Source organism: Xyrauchen texanus, chromosome 10, assembly GCF_025860055.1.
Source record: "Xyrauchen texanus isolate HMW12.3.18 chromosome 10, RBS_HiC_50CHRs, whole genome shotgun sequence".
NCBI classification, from domain to species: domain Eukaryota; kingdom Metazoa; phylum Chordata; class Actinopteri; order Cypriniformes; family Catostomidae; genus Xyrauchen; species Xyrauchen texanus.
Genome location: NC_068285.1, coordinates 48,057,528 through 48,081,694, shown reverse-complemented (window position 1 = coordinate 48,081,694; position 24,167 = coordinate 48,057,528). Strand labels below are relative to the sequence as shown.

Here is a 24,167-nt window from a genome sequence, read left to right as displayed (position 1 = left end):
CCTGGATTCTATCTTGCGACACCAGGGGTTATGGTCAGTGTCTTTACCTGCTGAGCTACCCAGGTACCCTAATTTGGATTATTGAAGCCTCTCTGGCTCGCCCCATCACAGAAAGAAAAGACATAGAACAAATGTATAACGCATTTAATATAGGCTATTAACAACCATCGTCAGATTAATCTGTTATTGCTTTTCTTTCAATATTTCAGCAATATCCAATGTCGGTCAACTGGCAGATAACCTGTTTTCAGTTTTAAGGCCTTGTTGAATGTGTGCCCCAGCCTGTTTGAGTAAAAGGATCTTTGATACATTATTCATCCCTGGCCCTTTTCCATGCTCCGCTCTTCTGAATGTTGTCAACTAACTTCCTGTTTAAATTGAAGATACTAAGAAGAGTTGATCAAAATGTATAACGTGTGAGGGCACGTTTTTTTTTCACCAAGAGTTGATGGTGTGACTTTACGCCACCCCTTTACTACGTGAAAATGCTAGTCATGTGTTTTTTTTTTTTTCTGTCACAAAAAAAAATAAAAAATTTCTGACACCCGCTTAAAAGTTGAATTTCAACTTTTTAATAATTTGTTCAAATGTGTAGTTGATGTGAAATTTCCAAAAGTGACCGCTCGTATTATAAACATCGTATTATCAACATATTAAGTTCAACATTAAAATTACAGTTGTACTTTTTAAAATTTAATTTGTCACCATATATTTTTTAGAGGCTTAAATATGTGATTAAAATTGTTGTAAATGGAATATAAAATAAAACGTATATTTTAACATTTGTGTGTGTATATAAATATTGTTGCGCTATATTATACGTTTAGTGGCAAAACCAATCTGTTTTTGGGTATCATTTTCAGAACAGTTCTCTGGAAAATGACTTTTCTCTGAAGTTTTACTGGGATTTTACTGTTTTTCCAAATAAACAGCACCCTTTGGTGATGCATGAAGTCTCATCCTTTTGCAACTTTACATCCTAAAAAAGAACATGAAAATACTGAAATGTAGCTTGCAAAATACAGATACATAGCTACATCTGGCTTCTGGTGTCCCTTGCTTCGCCGTAGTGTATGCTAAAGATATGGAATGCCCCACTCTTCAACTTGACTGGATTGATTCCTTAGGTTTGTGACCTATGAAACCCTGGCTGTTTGAATCGGTGTCTTTGGTACTCTGCAGTTCCAAGTCATGGTGTTTGTTGACTGTTCATTTCACATGGTATGTCTTCTAGCATATAAAAAAAAACACCATATGGACATGTAAACATTATTTTCACTGGAGGGGTTCTTTAAGATCGCGCTGAAGATTCCCTTAAATGTAGTGGTTTTGCAGAAAACAAAATACTTAAGTGTCTTTATAGGTAATGTCAATCCTCTACAATTTCCCTTAAATATATATATTCCCTGAAGTGTTTCATAAAGCCCCTTATCTGCCATTTTCCTAAGTAAACCTTAAGGGTATTAAAAGTTCACCTTAAGTGTTGGCTAAGAGTTACAAGGTTTCTAAAAAAGGAGAAATTGTGTTTTTTTTTTTTTTTTTTAATAATAGAACCAGTCGAAAAGTACAGCATACCAATGCAAATTTTTCATGATAGGGAGAGCTCTTTAGACCATCTTAGCGATAATAAGTGCAGAATTACAATGGGGTATCTCTAACGTGATGAAAGGCAATCTAATATCACATCTAACACCTCAAATTCACCTCACAACTCACTATCAAATGTGTCTTCCTGAGGTAGACATTCCAACCATAAAGGCAGAATCCTCCAATAATTGCTCTGTATGAAAAACTCGACATTTTTTCATTCCCACAGAAAAAAAAGTGTACACAAAGTGTTTTACATCTATTAATTGAGGATTGTACCTGAGAAACCGAGGAAAATCTCTGGTATTTATATTTTTGCCAATTTATTTGCAAAAAAACAAACCGTGAAGTCTCATTATAGTGGTTGACATTAGGTTTACATTTATAATATGTCATATTGAATATATATTGAAATAAAACACAAATTAAAATAATTTAGTATAATGTTTTTAGTCCATCTTTCATGACAACACTCCTTCCAGTGTCGCAAATCGGGTATCATCTAGAATTCAGAGTTTCTCAATAGTAAATACTACATAGCTTGTTCATTCATGTGCTAGGAGCTTCCAATTACGATATTTCCGACTTAAAATATGAAACGGACTGAGAAACTTGTTCTGACAATTCTATAGAAAACATGGGCTGGAGATTTCAGCAAAGTTGGCCTTTTAGCTTCATTATACCTTGTAAAATGTTAAAAAAATAAATAAATAAAAAAAAAAGAAATCTCAAGTATTTGCCCTGTCCTGATTTCTTCTGTTTTTGTGTGTATATCATACTAAATTGTTTCAAAAATTCAAACAAAATCTAACATAAAGCAAAGGAAATCAAACAGTTTTTACATGCTAATGATATTTAAGCAAAAAAGTTATCCAATACCAACTGGGCCTGTGTGGAATAAGTATTTGCCCCCTTAGTTACTAAATCCCCAAATCAATGAAACTGCATTCATATTGGGGTTCAGCTGGACTAGACACAGCCCTGTTCAATTCAATCAACACCTTAATTGAGCTTTTTCAGCAGTATGAATTTGGCTAAAATGTCTCGCCCAGTAGGACACTATGCCAATGTTGAACGTCTGGGAAACGTTGAGGAAAAAGGTGATTGTAACCCTTCCCAGACTGGTGTATTTCAAAGCTATTTCAAAGGCTCTGGGACTCCAAAGAACCACAGTGAGTGTGGTCAAGTTGTCTCCATTTGGAGATAATGACTCAGTAGTGAACATTCCCAGAAGTGGCTGGCCTTCTAAAATTTCTCCAAGAGCACAGTGACGACTCTTGACGAAGTCACAAAAAAGCCAAGGACAACATCCAAGGATCTGCAGGCATCAATAAGTCAAGCTTTATGACCAAAACACACCTTTTGTGATCCTAAAATCGTTTTGGGAGAATGTTCTGTGGACTGAGTCGAAAGTGGAACTGTCAGGAAGACAGGGGTCCTGTTACATCTGGCATAAATCAAACACAGAATTCCACTAAAAGAACATGCCTACAGTCAAGCTGGTGGTGGTAGTGTGATGGTGTGAGTATGCCTTGCTTCATCAGGGCCAGGGTGACTTGCAATAATTTAGGGAAACATGAATTCTGCTCTTTACCAGAAAATCCTAATGGAGAACATCTTGTCAGCAGTTGAGTTGAAAATCAAGTGCAACTGGATTATGCAACAAGACAATGATCCAAAGCATAGGAATAAAGCCACCTCTGAATTGCTCAAAAGATGAAAAATGTAAGTTTTGGAGTGGCCTAGTTAAAGTCCTGACTTGAACCCGATTGAGATGCTGTGGCAGGACCTTAAACGTACAATTCATGCTCAAACCCTCCAGTGTGGCTGAATTAAAGCAGTTCTGCAAAAAAGAGTGGGCCAAAATTCCACCACAGCCTTGTGAAAGACTGATCTCCAGTTATTAGAAGCATTTGGTTGAATTTGTTGCTGATAAAGGTGGCACAACCAGCTATTTTAAGGGAGCAGTTAGTTTTTCACATGGGCGATAGTTAACTTTTTTTGCTTCAGATTAAAATATATATTTGAAACCTGCATTTTGTGTTTACTCAGGTTGCCTTTTGTTTTATGTTATATCTCCTTGAACATATAAAACAATTTAGTATGAAAAATACACAGCACTGCAAATGAAAATCTGGACTTAAAATGGGTTAACCTGGTGATGAACTAGAAGCTGCTGTTATCATTCCAGACAGATTATGATATGGTGGACTATTTGAATGAGCTGAGAGAAGGCTGTCTGGAAGCTTATACTGGGATCATCCAGGGTTTGAAAGGAGACCAGGAGAATGTACACCGTAAGTTTACCATGACACCAGTCTCGTAACTGTGAAGTGACACGTGATTGATGTTTAAACCACTGACCTCTTTCCTGTTTGTGCTCTGTGCAGCTGATGTAATGCTGGTTCAGCCTCGTGTTGAGTTCATCCTGTCGTTCATTCACCACATTGCTGAGGATGAAGACCATTCAGATGGAGTTGTTGCCAATGCTGTAGGCCTCATAGGGTAAAAGCTTTAGCACTTCCCCCAGAGCTGATTTTATTATTTTTATTTACTTGCTTTCACCTACCTGTTCCATCATTAATACAATACCAAGCTCAATCCACTAAAGCTAGCTTTGCTCTTTTTAATACTGATACATTTCAAGGAATTTGTTACTGGTTTTGCATGTTAAATTCCTTGCCCTAGTGTTTAATAGAGCTGACAGTTCTGATGCTTGTGTGTTCCCTCCTAAAGTGACCTGTGTACGACTTTTGGCAAAGATGTGATGAAGATGGTGGAGATTCGACCTCAGATCAATGATCTTCTGACTGAAGGCCGGAGGTCCAAAACGAGCAAGACAAAGACTTTAGCAACATGGGCCACAAAGGAGCTACGCAAGCTGAAGAGCCAAGCTTGGTGCGTGACTAAACCTTTCAGATCTGTCTAAATTTAAGGTCTTCGTCTTTACCAAAGCTTTGTTCAGAATGGATTACTAGTATACTGGGCAGTAAATATTTCAAAAATGTATGTGCAACAGAATGCATCATGTAACATTTTATTAAGTATTTTAGGTTGTCACATGACCTCATTACATGCATGTTTAATTCAGGAAATGGCGTCCAGTCATCTTGCATCTTTGCATTTTTAAATAAATTTTTGTCATAAATGTAAGAGATTTTGATTTAAATGTCTGATGTTTTGACAGTTAATGAGGAAAGAATGTGGTCATCACAGCTGACTTCCACTTTATCTTCACACTGAAACTGAAGGCTTAGTTAAGTTCACCCAAAAGTAGTTCTCATGAATTATTCACCTTTACGCAGTCTCAAAATCGTATTTCTTTCTTCCGTGGAAAACAAACAAAGATAGATGATGTGTCTTTACAATGCAAGTGAATGGGTCTCCAAAAATGACAAAGGCAGCACAAAAGTAATCCTTATGACTTCAGTGGTTTAATCAATGTCCTCCAGGGTTTTTTCTGCATTTAAAATTTTTCGGCTGCCATCGAAGCAAACTTTTGGGCCGGTGAAACAAATTGGGCTTGCTTTGATATCATGATGCAGACAACAAAACTTATGTGACCCACGTTGTGGCAAAAAAAATTTCAACCAACCATTATCACTGTGTAAGAGACATTCTGACTCAAACAGTCTTTTAAAATGATTTATTCTTGCAAGAAGGACCCAGTCATTACACAGGAGTTAATCTGTGCCATGAGTGAGACCCGAAATGGAGGGCTGACTTTTTTATCCCAAGGTCTATGACAGAAGCAGATCCTCCCCCTCTGCATCCCTCAGACACAGGGGCATTCCCATGCAATGACTATCAATGAGTATCAATTTCTACAACAATTCCCCGCTTTTTATCATTCAGATTACTCAATCACAATAATAAACAATAAGACAAATTTTAAGTCATCACACTTGCACTCTCTCAGATTTGCGCTTAAATTATCACTCTCTTAAACATTTGTTTAACAGTCGCCTACAGCTTGCTCACTGGGGTTATTAATACAATTATAATTTAATTATTTATAAACACTATTAAAATTCGTATTTTATCTAAATTACACAATGATGATTAATCGACTTTATAGACATTACAGTTCTTATCGTCTGTTAATGCTAATATTCTGTAAAGCTGCTTTGAAATGATGTGTGTTGTGAAAGGCGCTATACAAATAAAATTGACTTGACTTTGTGAAATAACATTTGGAAAAAGTAAAAAAGCTTAGGCTTTTTTTTTTTTTTTTTGTGGGGATAGTCCTTTAAGTATTAGCAAGCAAGTAAAGACTTTATCTGAAGCTGGGCTAAATGAGTAAACCCTGTTACTGCACATCTGACATAAAATCAGACCCTCAGTCACCTCAGTATAAACAAGGAATAGTGTACAGATTAAGTAGGAAAAACACATCAATTTAACATTTTGTTTACCGTAATTTGGACTATAAGCCGCAACTTTTTTCCCACGCTTTGAACCTCGCAGCTTATACAATGACGCAGCTAATATATGGATTTTTCCCGCTTTCAAATTTTATTAAAAAAACGGGTTAAGGTCAAAACAACTTTTTTTGTTTACTGTTTAGATTAAATCGAGCGCGCTCAAACTTCCCATCATTCTGATTACGGTAGTAATTTTGTCACCCTCACCATGGCAAAGACATGGAGAAACGCATATGATGCTGCTTTCAAGTTGAAGGCGATTGATCTGGCTGCTGCACGGGAGCTTGGTCTTAATGAGTCGATGATAAGACGCTGGAAACGGCAGCGTGAGGAATTGACTCAGTGCAAAAAGACAACTAAATCTGAGGCTATTCAACTCCGACACCGAAGGAGATGACTTCAGTGGTTTCATGTGCACAAGAGGAGGAAGATAGTGACCAATGACTTTCTTGGTAGGCTACTGTTTACTGCAAATGTTTTATTACAAGCCGTGTGTGGCAGCGGGGGCGTGGTCAAGCGCCCGTCCGGGAGAGAAAAGCTGTAAGGGCGCTTACACCTGCGCTAAATTATGTCTAACACCGGTGTCTAATTTCAAGTGCCCTGCTTCACGTGTCCTTCTTGGGAAAACTGTCACACGGGCACCAGTGTGACAGTTTTTTCAGCAGGGCACTTGACATTCCAGGTAAGGCTTTTAATGGCCACAGCAATGTTTACAATCAATTTTATAAAGTTTCTCAATTCTTCTATGTGCCAACACTAGACTGACGTGTGTCACTCTCTCAGCTCTGTGGCTGCTGCCTTTTTATGCCGCTCTCCCCACGCTTACTGAAATTAGACACCGGTGTTAGACATAATTTAGCTCAGGTGTAAGCGCCCTTACCGCTTTTCTCTCCGGACGGGCGCTTGACCACGCCCGCTGCCACACCGTGTTTCGTTAAAGCCTATTTATTTTTGTTACAAGCAGTGTTTCGTTAAAGCCTGAGTAAAGTTCATTTGTTTCAATGTACCGGTAGGCACCTGCGGCTTATAGAAAGGTGCGGCTTATTTATGTTCAAAATAATATTTTATTTAAAAATCAGTGGGTGCGGCTTATATTCCGGTGCGCTCAATAGTCCGGAAATTACGGTATGTCAGCAGGCTATAAAAATACAAAGAATAAAAGTATAACAAAATCCCTCATTTCAAACCCTCTCCTTGTATGTCCTCTCGTAACATGGATGACCGCTGCTTATAACTCTTTATATATCAAAACATTATCAGAAAGGGAAAACATACCTCATTTTTAACACATTTCACAGTAGCTCTTGCTACTCGTATCATATTTGTGTTCATCATCCTCTGGATATACTGTCATCTTTACAATGCCAATTGAACAGACATCCCTGCTTTAATCAGTCACTGTACTGAGCTGGAAACACATGTTATAATGCATTGTAAACATAACAATATCAACAGTACTATCACCGCAATTGGAAACACAGTTTGAATCAGCCAATACCCCCATCCTCCCCAGAGATTCATAAACCAAGTAAACCATGTACTCTCAACATGTTCTGGCTCCTGTATGGCTTTTCTCATGTGTTAAATTACATTTGTGATGTTGTTGCTGTAATCTGGAATATTGAAACAAGACATTCCCAACATTTTGCAAACTCCCCCTTTCTCTGCAGTTAACATATCAAGAACCAACCTGTTTTGAATGACCGCATCTCTTAACTGTTTCATTTCATCATTTATCATTGTCAAAGCATTTTCTGTGCTATTAGCTATTGCTAATAATGTCCATGCTAGCCCATTTATCTTATTAATATTTACCGTTGTACCCACCCCTAAGAACAATGACCACCCCACATTTGCTGCATAGTGCTTTGGTAAAACCCCAGGCAAAATTTCAACATTTCTTTCTTTCCCTTGTAGTCGTAGTAGTACACTTTCACGTCGCCCCACTTGCATGGATCTCTGCAGACATAGGTGATTACTGCTTGTGACCACACGATGGGGTTCACTCTGCACACAGGCCGTGTTATTCTCTGTGGTTGGCCTTGCTCTTCCACTGATAGTGGTGCTTGGTGTTCAAACTTGACCTCGGCGTTTATTGACATTAACTCGGAACAATCTCTTCCTGTTGCTGATTCTCCTGCGATGTGGGCGGAACTTTCCTGCAATGGTTGGCATGAACCCACGTAGCTCTCTCTGCGACCTTCACTGACGTGTGAGTCGTTAGTAGCACTTGGAATGGTGCCAGCCACCTTTTTTCGCCTTCCAGCTCTTTCTCCTCAGGTCACGAATCACAACAAAATCGCCAGGCCTGATTTAAGGCAGGAGGGTTTCAGCAACCTCTCTGAGCATCTTTCACCTGAACACAAATATTGGACAACAGAGAAGAAATTTCTTTGCAATAATTCAACATGTCATTCTCACACAGATATGTTGATGGCAGCCTTCGTTTCCCCTTCTATTTCCATGAATGGGGATCTACCAAAAAGTATTTCAAATGGACAAATTTGTTTTGACTCTTATTCTGGTGTACATCAACACAATTGGGAGTGCTTTAACCCATGTGAGCCCAGTTTCCTCACAGCATTTAGCCAATTTGTTCTTGATCGTTTGATTCTCCCTCTCAACAGTGCCTCCACTGGCAGCGTGGTAACTGCAGTGTGTCATGTCAATTCCCAAAAACTGACCCACCTGCTTTATTGCTTCATTGACAAAGTGTGTCACATTGTCCGAGCTGATTTTCCTTGGAATTCCCCATCTCTGAACAATCTCGGTTAAGAGCTTTTGCTACTGCTGCCAAGTCTTGTTTCGAGGTTGGGAAGGCAAAAAAATTATCAACCAACCATTATCACTGTGTAAGAGACACTCTGACTCAATCTTTTAAAATTATTTATTCTTGCAAGAAGGACCCAGTCATTACACAGGAGTTAATCTGTGCCATGAGTGAGACCCGAAGGGGAGGGCTGACTTGTATTTTATACTCTTTTATCCCAAGGTCTATGACAGAAGCAGATCCTCCCCCTCTGCATTCCTCAGACACAGGAGCATTCCCTTGCAATGACTATCACTGATCAATGAGTATCAATTTCTACAACACCCATTTGAGTTTTACATGAGAAATCCCTATTTTAAATTGCTATGAAGCCATTCAACCATTTCAATAGCCTAGACAGCTCTGACATTCTGAACAGCACTGACGAGAGAGAGAGAAATGCATGCCCTTCATCCGTGTCAATTACAAGTCTCCACATCAACACCTTTTACTAACATTTTTCTAAGTAAACTGTAACAGAATTTTTCCTTACAGCTGTGGCAGTTTTTGTTTGTTTTAATGTTTAGTCTTATTTTTTCATAAATTGTTAGAAAGTAGTATAAAAATAATAACAACCTAACCACTGAGGAGCCAGACAGTCTTTCTCGTGATTTTATAGCATTACAAATGTAACTGTTAAAGGTGCACTCAGTAAATTTGTTGATTGTCGTGGACTTGGTGACACCTAGCTGTTTGGATGCAGAATAATTGAAAATGCAGTAGTTTTTAGTTGCCGATGCCATTGTAGAAATTCACTTCACAGTCAGCCATGATTAATTTAATCCCTGAGTTGAATTGACCAATAACTAGATGTTTACTGAGATTAAGCGTAGTATTCAGCTGGTCATGTGATCCTAACATGGCTGCCCCCATGTGTGGATCCTCCATGTAGAGTAAAACAGCTTTTATAAGGTTACTGATGTGAGTCCTCATGATTTTATACAGGTTTCAAAATTACTATTCATTTCTTGAGGAGTAAAACAATTACTGGGTGCATCTTAAAACAATGAAAGGACAATGATAAACATAAGTCTGGACCTTTTGTATAGATTTTGAACCAAGTCAGGTGTACTATTTTAATACAGTTCCTGCATGATGTTTGAGATTAGAAAACAATCTGTCCTGGTTTGGCTTCAGATGTTCCTAGAATCAAAATGATTCCCAAATCCTTAAGATACTGATGAAAGCAGGTCACATGACTCCATGCGAGGATCGGATGTGTGAACGGCGAGCTCCGTGCACTTTGTGGAGTGGTGGTGGCGTAGTGGCTAAAGCACAGGGTTGTTAATCAGATGGTTGCTGGTTCTAACCCCACGGCCACCACCATTGTGTCCTTGAGCAAGTGTTACGGGTACCGGGCAGCGGCACCCATAGGCAGCTATATGTGTCCTAAAATACAGGAAAAATGGTGAGACAGAGAGACGTGGTGTTTCCCCACTGAAATCTTTATAGTATTTTGTGGGAAGGACTAACTGCCTTTGTCCGTCTGTACATGATGCCATCTTCCAGGTATAACTTGCTCCACTCATGAAGCAGCTTCCGGGCGGCTCCATTTACGGTTCTGCGTATTTCATCTGCTAGTTTTGTGTCTGACTCTTTCAACTCCATGATCTTACTTATGGCTTGATCCTCTCTTTGAGCTCTTACGAGATCATCATGGCTGATGGTCGGCAGGTGGCAATGAGGCTGCTGGTAAGTGTCTGGGGCAGAAATGTTGAGCGCGGCAACCCAGGCTATATCTTTCCTTTCCGCTGCCTGACTTCCATCCCATGTAGCGTGAACTGCCTCATCTGAGAGCTCCTCTTAACAAGCTACCTCATAGTTTTCCATATCCAAGGGGAGGCGGGACAGTGTGTCTGCGTCCACGTTCAACTTCCCAGGCCTGTATTTTATGTTGAACCGAAAATCTGATAGTTCCCGAACCCAGCGATGACCAACAGCGTTGAGCTTTGCTGTACTCATGACATAGGTCAGTGGGTTGTTGTCTGTGTAAACAGTGAAGTGTGGGGCGGAATTTCTCACATACAGCCCATTTCAGTGCAAGAAACTCCAGTTTTCCACTATGCAGATGGTAATTGCGTTCGGCTGGTGTCAGCGTCCGCGAACCATATCCAATGACTCTCAGCGTCCCATACTGGCACTGATAAAGTACAGCCCCTAGGCCCTGGTCTGATGCATCAGTATGTAGTGTGAAAGGTAGGCTGAAATCGGGGTAGGCCAAGACAGGTGGATTTGTGAGAAGGTTGACCAGTTGTTCAAGGGCTTCCTGGTGCACAGCGGTCCAGTCAACAGGCTCTTGGGATGGCAGCTGCGGGCGTTTAATGTTCCTGCCACGAGTTTGAACCTGGGCTTTCCCTGGTTTAGTCTGGAGCAGCTCATAAATTGGTTTTGCAATCCTTGAAAAATCCTGGATATATGACCGGTAGTAGCCTAAGAACCCAGTTAGTTTCCTCACTTCAACTGTCTGTGGTTTCTTGGTTGTCAGGGTTTGTACAGCTTCAAGGTCTCTTGGGTCTATCTTGAGTCCTTCGGCTGACACAAGGCGACCCACATACCGGACTTCCTGTCTGAAAAGTTCACATTTCTCAGGTCTCAGTTTTACCCCATGGCACTGGAGAGCCTGAAGAACTTTGCGAATGGTCTCAACATGTTCGTCAAATGTCTTTGCATAACAGAGCACGTCATCAAGATATGGGATGCCGCATTCATCTCTGAGGGGGCCTAGCATCTCCTCCATGCTCCGCTGCAATGCTGCAGGGGCATTTGAGAGTCCAAATGGAATACGAACCCATTCGTAGAGACCCCATGGAGTAGTGAAGGCAGTAAACTGGCGAGAACCCTCAGCGACAAAACCCTGGTGGTAGGCTTTCCCTTGGTCCAGGATGCTAAACCAGACGTAACCACCAAGGGTGTCTATCAGGTCTTGTATCCTGGGCAGCGGGTGTCGATCAGGAACGGTCTTCTTATTCAGGAGGCGATAGTCGTTGCACAGTCGCAGACTGCCATCTTCCTGACACAAACAACTGGAGCAGCATATGGGGACTTGGATTTGATTATCCATCCTTTTAGCAGCAATTCCTGTATGTACTCCTTCACCTCTTTAAACAGCGGTTTTGGGACCGATGCGTAAGTTCTCTGTACAGGGATCTCATCCTTAAGGTTGATTGACATCTGCAAGCTTGGTATGCATCCGATATCATTACTGTCACGGGCGAAAGCCCCAGCTTCTTCACACAGCATTTTGTTTACTTTTGCTTTTTGCTCTTCATCAAGGTGGTTGAGGTCGATGGGAGGTTGCCAGGGTGTTGTGCTGGCATCGGCAGATGTAGAAACAGCACTGTTGACGGTCACTGTGGGTTTGGGTGTTTCAGGTGACTCGACTGTCATCACCCTTTCAACACAGCAGATGCTGCCGAGGGCGGTCTTTCTTGGTAGAATGACTGCATGTTTTGTGTTGTTTCCCACTGGTACAGCTACACAGGGTTTTCTTGAACTTTGAACCTCTAGCAGACCTTCACCAACATCCAGTTGCGCCATTTGCACATTGTTGTCATCAGGCTCAAACAGGAAGACTGGGTCAGATAAGTCCATGTTGGGTGGGACTTGACACTTGACCCACGCCACCTGACCTGCTTAAATGACAGTGTCCTGTCTGCCTGTCCGTAAACGTCCACACTGCACAGTGGGTTTGTTGGTTTGGATGAAATTCACCAGTAGTGCTGCCTTTTCTGCTGGTATCAACATGGCGTTACTGAGCAGACTGGTGAGGGTGGGGATCAGTTTTTCAGGTTGTTCTTGCATCATCTCTTCCAGCACGTTGAAACCCAGCAGTGGTCTCTCCAACACAAGACTGCTGATAAGAAAAGGCACAGTTACTGACAGACTGGGGTCCTCATTCCCCATCAAGTTGACTGTAAGGGTTACCCAGCCCTCAAAAGGGAGAAGATCACCATTCACAGCATAGACCTTTAACTCTTCTTCATCATCCATAATTTCACTGAGTGGTCTAATGGTGATGTCAGGTATGTACTTACTTTTCCAGTCTTTGTCAATCATGCTTACTTGAGCTCCTGTATCTAGCAGGGCACTGACTGCTAAGCCATTTAGGTTGCAATGGGTGAGAGCTTTGCTTCCTATAAGATTGGCTAGGCGCTTGCCTTTGCTGTTAGGTAAGTCATGAACAGTTTTCTCATTTGGTTGTGTCAGTCTCTGGTTCTCTGGTATTACTTTGTCTTCTGTTTAGATGTTAGTGTTATCTAGTGTTAGATACTGTCAGTCGCTCTTTATTAGGCTGACTAGTATGAAATGTCTCAGGTTGGGACAGCAGGTGGGACCTGGTCACTGTTTGTCCCCCGACAGGGACCGGCTCCAGTTTCCCTGACGTCGTTGCTTTTTCAGACAGCCCACCGCCCTGTGGCCTTCTTCACCACAGTGAAAACAATGTGAACAATCAGGACTATTCTGTTCAACACACTTGTCACAAGCATATGTTTTCTCTCTCCTTTGATTTACTTTTCCTTTCCAGGGGTGGCTGATCTGTTCTGGCTTCAGTGTCTCCATTGACTTTCATGAGCTCCACAAGACTTGTGAGCTTTTCAACTTTCTCTGTTAGCTGCTGGATCGTGTCTGCTTTTTGTTTCTTCTCTCTTTCCTCCTTGTTACTAGGACATTGAGCAGCGTTAATCTCAAGCTGAGCACTGTGTGCATTTGTGAGTCTCTGGCGGGTGGTTGGACCCAACCGTCGCTGTCTTTCACTTTTATCACTCAATCTTTTTCATCTGTTTTAAAATGGTCTCATCAGTAACTCTGGTGTCAACAAGCAATGGTTTGAGCTCCCTGCAGACATCATCATGCTTATGCCCCAGGCCTTGATACACAGTGTGTAGAAAAACCTCTTGGACTGTGCTTGCACTGTACTTGACATCTGTATCTGCATGTTTTGAGGTCAAAAGGATCTTTTGTTTAAGTCCTATGACTCTGTACAGGAACTGTTGTGGCGTCTCATTGTCTTTTTGTTTAGTGCACATAAGCTCTTGGAACAGCTCTGTGTTACTTTGTTCACCCAGGTGGGAATGGAGAAACCCTTTTAACTCTTCTATGGTAAGATCATCCTTATGCATCAACATATCTTTGAAAGCTCCTGGTTTGATAGCTCTGAGGATGGCTTTTACAATATCTGCATCACTGAACTGCTCCTTTAAGCCTTCTTCAATCTGTCGGCAGATGTCTGAACCCTGGTCTCCAATCTGCCCTCCCTGAACCTTAAACTCTGCGATGGAGGTAGGAAAGATCTCTTAAGGAGACCACCCTGTCCTGTGTCACAGGTGTGGTATCACCAGGTTGACACCTGGTGTCTGATGCATCCCTATTCTGTGGCATGAGCTGTGTTTTTGCAGGTGATTGAGATGCAGACGGCGTAGTGGGTGTGGGTATGTATTGCATTATTTTCTTACTAAGCTCCTCATAACTAGTAAGTATTTTCTGTAGCTCTGTGTCATGTGTTACCCTAACTGGAGTAGTTGTAGTGCAAGTTGCATTAACAGTGACAACACCAGTAGTTTCATTACCATTAGTCACAACTGAATTTACATCAACATTAGTTTGACTTACTTCAACGCTGCTATCATCAATCTGGAGGTTTGAGAACACATCGTGTGAACTCTCACATGCTACATGCACTTGTGAATCAGAAACATGACCTTGAATGACCATATCAATAACATCTCTCAACTCTAATAAGTGTGCCGTACCTGAATCATCAGACTCTAACAAGGGCTTACTACACAAAGTTGCTGATGTACTCAAAACAACTCTCCTCATCCCCCAACTTGAGGCAAGACTGGTCGATTCCTGGCACTGGAGCGACCGACTTGGCAATCTGGAACAGTTCATCTGCAGAAAGAGTGAGCAAGTCCTTCTTGATGGCCCACACCAAGCTTTTCCTCTCACTGTCCGCCATGGCTGCTTCCCTATTCCTCGCACTTGGTCACACAGTCCAGGATTCCTATTCAGTCTCTATTCTGATTAATCTGTGTTTTCTGCGCAACTGTATCTTTATTCTTCATCCATCACGGTTGGCGCACAGCTTCTTCATCAGATGCAGTAGACGGTCTTTCTCAACAAGTAGACTGGGCTGATGGTATCAAGAGACTTTTCCACTGCTGGTCCCATCAGGTCACTTTTGGTCCAAGGTTTCGGTATCACTAGATCAGCTCCGGACCATAAGGTGGGAGTGATCCCGGACGAGCCCCCAATAAACTGTTACGGGTACCGGGCAGCGGCACCCATAGGCAGCTATATGTGTCCTAAAATACAGGAAAAATGGTGAGACAGAGAGACGTGGTGTTTCCCCGCTGAAATCTCTGCAGTTATTGAGGGAAAACAGCGGAGCATGCGCTAATGATCATGGTCCCTGAGGGTAAACCACAGTCTCAAACCGCCACCTACTGCCGGAAGGCTGCAACAGCAGGCCAACCATTCACACACAAGCCATTTTACAGTACATACAGTCCTCTTCAAATAAAGAAAATGAAATACAGATATCACTTTAGATGATCTTAAACCATAAATCAAACACAAATGTGATCACACTCTAGTGGGCATCACACAAGGCACTTAAATCCAGGTTGCTCCGGGGGGATTGTCCCTGTAATAATTGCACTAAGTCGCTTTGGATAAAAGCGTCTGCCAAATGCATAAATGTAAACTTTGCTAGTTTTAATAAATTTGATGACAAACCGGTGAGATTCGATACACAAGGTCCCATAACGGCCTCAGTGTGAACGGACCATGTGAGTTCCTCAGTAATGTGGACACCGAGGAACTTGAAACTGCTGACTCTCTCTACCGGTGCTCCGTTAATGGTGATGGGGCTGTGTTCTCAGTCTTCCTGAAGTCCACTACAAGCTCCTTGGTCTTACTGATGTTGAGGGAGAGGTTGTGCTCCTGACACCAGCGTGTCAGAGTGTGTGCACCTCCTCTCTGTAGGCTCTTTCATCATTGTCAGTGATCAGACCTACCACTGTCGTATCGTCAGCAAACTTAATGATGGTATTGGAGCTATGTGTTGCCACACAGTCATGTGTGTATAGTGAATACAGGAGTGGGCTGAGAACACAGCCCTGCGGGGCTCCAGTGTTGAGGGTCAGTGATGAGGAGGTGTTGCTGCCCATTCTAACCACCTGACGTCTGCCTGACAGGAAATCCGGATCCAGCTGCACAGTGAGCTGTTTAAACCCAGAGCCCGGAGTTTCTCATCAAGCTTGGAGGGCACTATGGTGTTGAATGTTGAGCTGTAGTCTACAAACAGCATTCTCACATATGTGTTCCTTTTTTCCAGATGGGAGAGAGCAGTGTGTATTGTAGATGCAATGGTATCATCAGTGGAGCGGTTGTTGCAGTAGGCAAACAGCAATTGGTCCAAAGAGGTGGGCAGAACAGAGCAGATGTAGGGAGAGATGCAGTGGTTTCATGGCGGAGTCTTTATTCCGTTTGTGGTCCGTGATGGTGTTAATTCCCTGCCACATACTTCTGGAGTCAGTGGTGTTGAACTGACCTTCAAGTTTGTGCCTGTACTGGCGTTTGGCTTTACTGATAGTGTTACGGAGGGCATAACTGGCTTGTTTACGCTCCTCCGTGTTAGAAGAATTAAAAGCGGAGGTCCGCGCAGTGAGTGCCGTGCGAACATCGCCGTCAACCCATGGTTTCTGGTTGGGGTACAACCGTATTGTTTTGGTCACAATGTCCTCTACGCACTTCCTGATGAAACACGTTACGCTGTCAGCGTAAACCTCGATGTCGTCATCAGAGGCGTACCGGAACATCTCCCAGTCCGCGTGATCAAAACAGTCTTGTAGCGCAGAGTCTGATTGGTCCGACCAGCACTGGATCGTTCTGAGGTTGGGTGCTTCCCGTTTCAGTTTCTGCCTGTAAGCAGGCAAAAGCATGGTCCGATTTGCCAAATGGGGGGCGGGGGAGGGATTTGTAGCCATCCCGGAAAGGAGAGTAACAATGGTCTAAAACCCGGTCCCCTCGTGTGTTGAACTTTGTGTTGATGGTGTTTTGAAGTTGGCTTTGTTAAAGTCCCCGGTAACAATGAACGCAGCCTCAGGGTGCGCGGTTTCCTGCTCTTACACTTATACAACCATACAGTTCCCTGAGTGCCCGGTCTGTGTCGGCTTGTGGGGGGATGTACACAGCTGTGATGACTGCTGTGAATTCCCTCGGTAGCCAGAATGGTCGACACAGAAGCATGAGGTATTCCAGATCAGGAGAGCAGAAAGACTTGTTGAAATGTACGTTCCTCTGATCACACCATGATTTGTTGATCATAAAACATACACCACCACCGCTCGGTGCACGGAAAAGCCTGTGATTTCGATGGCCGAGTCTGGAATCTCCGCAGCCAGCCAGGTTTCTGTAAGGCAGATAACACAGCAATCTCTTGTCTCTCGTTGGAAAGAGATCCGCGCTCTCAGCTCGCAGAGCTTGTTGTCCAGAGACTGAACATTTGCCAGTAGTATACTGGGTAGCGGGGGTCGATTTGCATGACGTCTTACTCTGATGAGAACGCCGCTCGTTTTCCCTTTTCCTTCTGGCGCTTCAGCGCCGAGCAGCCCAGACAAAGGGCTCCGCCGGCGTTTTTGTAAACAGCAGGTCGGCATTAAGGAATTTGAAGTCCGGTTTTCAATGTGTAATTGTAGAACCAGTGTCCAAAAGTGTTTGTCTGTTGTAAACAATAAGGCAGACAACATCCAAGACAAAAAAACTAAGAACTGTAAACAAAACAAACAATAAACCGCAGTGTTGTAATGGAGCTCGCAACGCAGCAGCCATACTTGGCGCCATCTTGAGTCCATCTTGTGGATTCCTAGCCAAATTGCTGATAGAGGCTATCATTGAGTCCATCTTGTCTATTCCTAGCCAAATTGATGATAGAGGCTAAAGATGGCCGTAAAACATTCACATGCCCATAGCAAGTGATGTCCTTCATAAAGTCAGTGGAGTGAGCAGGTCATCTCTTTGTACTCTCATTGCAGCCGAGTGGACCAGCTCACTGAACATTCGCATGACTTTGAATATTCTGCACTTTTTTTCCATTCTTTTTTTTAAGTGTAGGTTCTGCCTAGCGGCTGGAGTTTATTAGTGTCACACCCGCAGGACAGTTTTATGGATGAAGCTACATGCTCTTTGTGCTTCTGTCTATTGCCTGAAGTTTGGTATATAGATTATCTTTTGCTGTGTAATTCTAATTTTAGCTGAAAATCAGGGGCAAAGTCTTATTTTGGCTAATATTTCTGCACCTAATATTGATCAGGGCTTTTTTATAGATCTTGAAGGGCTGTTGCAAGCCACTGTCACCCCTCATGATATAATATTGGGAGGAGACTTTTATCTATTGTTGGACTCTGTCCTTGATCATAGTGAAGCAAAAGTGGGCAAGCCCCCTAGAGCAACATTGACAGTTCACAGTATGTGTAAAACATCTTGGTCTTATAAATGTTTGGATACTTTTGAACCCATCTGGATTTTATTTTATATCCAAGTCCCTCATTTCATTTGTCGTTGATTGCTCAATTGGAAACATTTTAGTCTCAGATCATGCCCTGGTGTGTTTAGAGGTGTTACTACATATGAAGAAAAGGAAATCATATAGTTGGCACTTTAATGTATCCCTTTTGCAAAATCCTGAATTCCAACAAAGGCTAAAGGCTGAACTCAATGTCTATATGGAGACCAACTGGTCCTCTGTGGGCGTGGCTTGGGAGGCACTTAAGGCGGTTCTTAGGGACTGAATCATACAGTAGGCCGCTTTCACCAAAAAAATCCAAAGCACAAGAACTCATGGAGTTAGAAGGGAATATTAAAAGTGCCGAGGCAGAGCTGAAGCGCTGAATGTCGTCTAATGGCCTCAGAGAATTGACCTGATTGAAATACAGATATAATACTATTTGTCCCAGAAGTTTTGGCTATTCAGGGACAGTCGGGGGACAAAGCAGGCAAGCTTCTGGCTAGATATATAAAGCAGATAGTCTTTTTCTACCATTCCCTCAGTGAAATCTGCTGGTGAAAAATATTTACCTTGGCCACTGATATTAATAATCCTTTTAAAGAATTCTTGAATCTATTTTTTTTTCTTTGAAGTTCCACATCTTTGTCTACTGAAGAGGATATTAGAAACTTTGTGGAACTATTAGAACTTCCTAAACTGTATGATTAAAAAATGCTCTTTGATTCTGAGATACCTTGGAGGAGCTTGGTGAGGTAATTAAGGCCTTACCTACAGGCAAGGCTCCGGAGCCAGATGGCTTTGCGGCTGAATTGTTTAGATGTTATACTACAGAACTGGCTCCACTTTTGTTACAAGCTGAAAGTGAATGGAGTCATTAAAGAATGGAAAGCTTCTGCTAAACATGATCAGCTGATTCTTAAAAAGGACAAAGATGCAAGCGAGTGTTACAGTCCTATTTCCCTGATCCAGTTAGATGTTAAAATATTTTCAACTTTTGGCTAACTGATTAAGTAATGTTATGACCCCTTATAGATCGGGTGGGGTTGATTCAGTGCCGCAGCTCTTCTGATAACATAAGGCGTTTCATCAATATTATGTGGTCAATGGCAAATGATCAGACTTCCGGTTGCGGCCATCTCACTTAATGCCGAAAAAGCATTTGATTTGGTAGAATGGGATTATCTTTTTAAGATTTTGGAAATGTACAGGTTCAGGAATACTTTATTGGATGGATTAAGTTATAGACACCCGGTAGCGGCAGTATCAACAAATGGATTAATTTCAGATTATTTTACTCTGGATGGGGGCACCCGGCAGGGTTGCCCTCTTTCCCCATTAGATCTATGCCTTGCCTCCATAGAATTATTAATTCCTTTTCTAAGTTCTCGCAGTTAATTGATCTAAATTTACAGATTTGGCTGTTACAGCGTACTGCCCAGTATCTGCACCCAGCCGTGCACCTTTCAGTGACCCAAACAGGGCATTAAGTATTTGGGTATTTCATTCCCAGCAATGGTCTGATTTAGTTAATTTTGACCCCTTAATAAATGGTTTGAGCAATGTGGGCAGGTGGGTTTCATTACATTTATCTATGTTTGGAAACGTTTATTAAAATTGAATTGTATTCCAAAATTCAACTACCTGCTACAATCTCTCCCTGTAGATGTCCCCCTCTCTGATTTTAAGAAATTTGATAGCTTAGTGAAGTCCTTTTAATTTGGAATGGTAAGCATACTAGATTGCATTTTAATAAGTTATATAGGCCAATTGACAAAGGTGGGCTAGACCTACCCAAGATTTATTATGCATTCGGTCTCAGACATTTGGCTCATTAGTCGCTTCCACCTGAGAGAGCCCCTCCCAGGTTTTGTATTGAACAGGATGTTCTAGCCCCCTATCTCGCCATTGTAAAGCCTTTCTATCATACTAACCAGAGATGTTAAATTGCACCCCTTTATCGCGCATTTACACCGTATGGACAAAAGTGTCCAGTGTTTAATTTGGACATTTATTTAAATGTTGCCTCACTTATGGCTGATCCCCAAATTATGTATCAATTCCCCTTTCTGCTGTCTTTGGGGACAGAGCTTTAACTTCTCAAGAGATTATAGGAGAAAGATTAAAACTGGAGGTATTTGAGGAGGGAGAATGGACTAGTATTCTAAAAAAAAAAATAAATAAATAAAAAAAAAAAGCCTGAGATGCAAGGGTGCGCCTTATGCGATTTCAAGATTTTACTTTGGGTGCACTCAATTTGATTCTAATGGACCCTGTCTAGATTGTATAGGCTTGGCCTTAAAGACACATCCACCTGCTGGTGATGCCAGTCAGAGGATGGAGACATGACTCATGTCTTTTGGGGGGATGTTAAGATCCAGGCTCAGAGTCTTGTGTGTGTGTGATGTATTGAGCACTCAGGTTTCATTTTGCCCCAGACTCTGTATTCTAGGTGATGTGATATAGAGAATAGACACATAAAGACTTGGGTACTAACCAGTGTCATGATCACCAGACAGATTCTTTTAAGGGATTGGAGGTCGGCTGGGGCGCCCTCATTTCAGGAGTGGTGCTCTGAGATGTGGGGTGGGGGGGTGGTTGCCTTTGAAGAAGGGTCATTTAGAAGACTAGGGAAATTGAATTAGTTCATGAAGTAATGAGGCACAAATCTGGATGTGATCGTGTTTTTAAAAAAAAATTTTTTATTGTGTCTAGAATCATGTATGACCACTGGGATGTTGTTGGGGGCCAGAGTAGGGTTGGGGATTGGGAGGTGTGTGTGTGTGTGTGTGTGTGTGTATTTTACATTTATGCATTTGGCAGACGCTTTTATCCAAAGCGACTTAGTGCACTTATTACATGGACAATCCCCCCAGAGCAACCTGGATTTAAGTGCCTTGCTCAAGGACACAATTGTGGTGGCCGTGGGCATCGACCCAGCGACCTTCTGATTAATAGTTGTGTGCTTTAGCCCACTACACCACCACCACTCCACATTTTATATATATATATATATATACACACACTCACCTAAAGGATTATTAGGAACACCATACTAATACTGTCGCCTTCAGAACTGCCTTAATTCTACGTGGCATTGATTCAACAAGGTGCTGAAAGCATTCTTTAGAAATGTTTGCCTATATTGATAGGATAGCATCTTGCAGTTGATGGAGATTTTTGGGATGCACATCCAGGGCACGAAGCTCCCGTTCCACCACATCCCAAAGATGCTCTATTGGGTTGAGATCTGGTGACTGGGGGGGCCATTTTAGTACAGTGAACTCCATTGTCATGTTCAAGAAACCAATTTGAAATGATTCGAGCTTTGTGACATGGTGCATTATCCTGCTGGAAGTAGCCATCAGAGGATGGGTACATGGTGGCCATAAAGGGATGGACATGGTCAGAAACAATGCTCAGGTAGGCCGTGGCATTTAAACGATGCCCAATTGGCACTAAGGGGCCTAAAGTGTGCCAAGAAAACATCCCCCACACCATTACACCACCACCACCAGCCTGCACAGTGGTAACAAGGCACGATGGATCCATGTTCTCGTTCTGTTTACGCCAAATTCTGACTCTACCATCTGAATGTCTCAACAGAAATCGAGACTCATCAGACCAGGCAACATTTTTCCAGTCTTCAACTGTCCAATTTTGGTGAGCCCTTGCAAATTGTAGCCTCTTTTTCCTATTTGTAGTGGAGATGAGTGGTACCCGGTGGGGTCTTCTGCTGTTGTAGCCCATCCGCCTCCAGGTTGTGCGTGTTATGGCTTCACAAATGCTTTGCCTGAAATAACCACTCGTTACAACCGAGGTATGCAGCAAAGTTGCTCTTCTATCAGCTTGAATCAGTCGGCCCATTCTCCTCTGACCTCTAGCATCAACAAGGCATTTTCGCCCACAGGACTGCCGCATACTGGATGTTTTTCCCTTTTCACACCATTCTTTGTAAACCCTAGAAATGGTTGTGCGTGAAAATCCCAGTAACTGAGCAGATTGTGAAATACTGGCCCGTCTGGCACCATCAACCATGCCACGCTCAAAATTGCTTAAATCACCTTTCCCATTCTGACATTCAGTTTGGAGTTCAGGAGATTGTCTTGACCAGGACCACACCCCTAAATGCATTGAAGCAACTGCCATGTGATTGGTTGATTAGATAATTGCATTAATGAGAAATTGAACAGGTGTTCCTAATAATCCTTTAGGTGAGTGTGTGTGTGTGTGTGTATGTATATATATATATGTGTGTGTGTGTGTGTATGTATATGTTTTTGTTTTTCTGCGTCTATAAAACTATTGTTAAACAGAGAAATAAATATAGGGGGTAATGCATAACAAATGGGGATTTGTTATCATATTTTTAGGGGATGGAAGTCGGCTGGAGCACCCTCAATAAGGGGGTTAAATGTTGTTTCTGTGAAATGTGTCTTGCTTTTCTGTGTCAATTTTGTGAAAGATACTGATGAAAGAAAAACTAAATCCGTTATGGAGTAGGAAACAATAGAAGAACAGTCCAAAATCTGTAAAGTGGTATACTCATGAATATTATAACTTGCCCTATAGAAAAGGGTGTCGAGTTAATTTCCCGCAGATCCTTAAATTGAATGTCTTAAATTCAGTTTTCCAAAATGTAAGGTAATAAAGTCTTAAATTATAAATTCATTATTATCATTTAAAATGGTCTTAAATTTTGGGGCAGTAAGACAGGAATCGTAATATGACCTAAAGTGATTATCAAACTTAAACGAATACGATTTAAATAAATGCATGTGCTGCATCCTTCAAAGTGAAAACGTGGTACTGTTGTATCGACGTATGCGGCTGACAAATGCGACCTCCGGAGGATGTTGCCTTCGAAATGAGACACAGCAATAGTGTTGATATCAGTAAACAGGGTAGGATATATAAGCAATGTTAAGGCTATGTTGAATGTGTGCTCCTGCCTGTTTAATTAAGAGTCTGTGATACGTTATTTATTTTGAGATTGTTTATTTTGGTATGGGGATACAGTATTCATTTTATTTGTTCAGGTCTTGAAAAAGGTCTTAAAGTTTCAAATTTTATTTTGAAATCACTGCAGCAGCACAAAAACTCTGTTGAATTCAGAAGTTTGCAGATGCTCAGAAATAAATCCCATTCATCACAGACATAAAATGAAACTACATACATAAATATTAATTGCAATAACATTTTTAAAAAAAAAACACTTGTGTATGTCAGCCACCAGCCATTTTTCAAGACCATTTCTGACCCAGGAAAAACCCCAGGATGTTTAATGCAAAACAGTTGGTTTTGTGTGAGAATAAAAATTTCCCCCACTATAAATGTGTATATCAACGGTCTCCATGGCATCTTCATTTGAAGCTCAATTACACTTCCTAGCGCTTGACGCAAGCACAGAGAGCTTGGATGTGTCATTTAGCTTGGGAATCACGATCAAGCCTGGAGACTGCCATGGCTAGATGTACAATGAAAAAGAAATACATTTTTATTTCTGTTCTCACACACAACTGATTGGATCACTTCAGAAGACCTGCATTAAATCACTGGAGTCGTATGGATTACTTTTATGCTGCCTTTGTCTTTTTGAAGCTTGAAACTTGTATGGATATATTCACATCATATCGCCATCAAAATATCTTTGTCAACCACTCTGAGGCTCACTTTTTCTTCCACGGAACAAAGTTTTCATTGTAGTCTGTCACATATAACAATTAATCTTATTGAAATGAGCACAAATTTTAATAATCTGCAAAATGATTGCCTTCCATCTTTCATGACTATAAGCAAAACAGCACTGTTATATTATTGCAAAGAACATTCCTGGCTG

General features: G+C 41.7%; 1 protein-coding gene across 1 annotated transcript in view; it reads left to right on the top strand.

Moving 5' to 3' along the window:
• kpnb1 (karyopherin (importin) beta 1) overlaps positions 1-24,167 on the top strand; it is a 102,590-nt gene that overhangs the window by 76,716 nt on the left and 1,707 nt on the right. Inside the window, exons 19-21 of the mRNA XM_052135528.1 lie at positions 3,779-3,884; positions 3,978-4,092; positions 4,324-4,485. Coding sequence (XP_051991488.1) covers positions 3,779-3,884; positions 3,978-4,092; positions 4,324-4,485 — 383 coding nt within the window. The remainder of the gene's footprint in view (positions 1-3,778; positions 3,885-3,977; positions 4,093-4,323; positions 4,486-24,167) is intronic.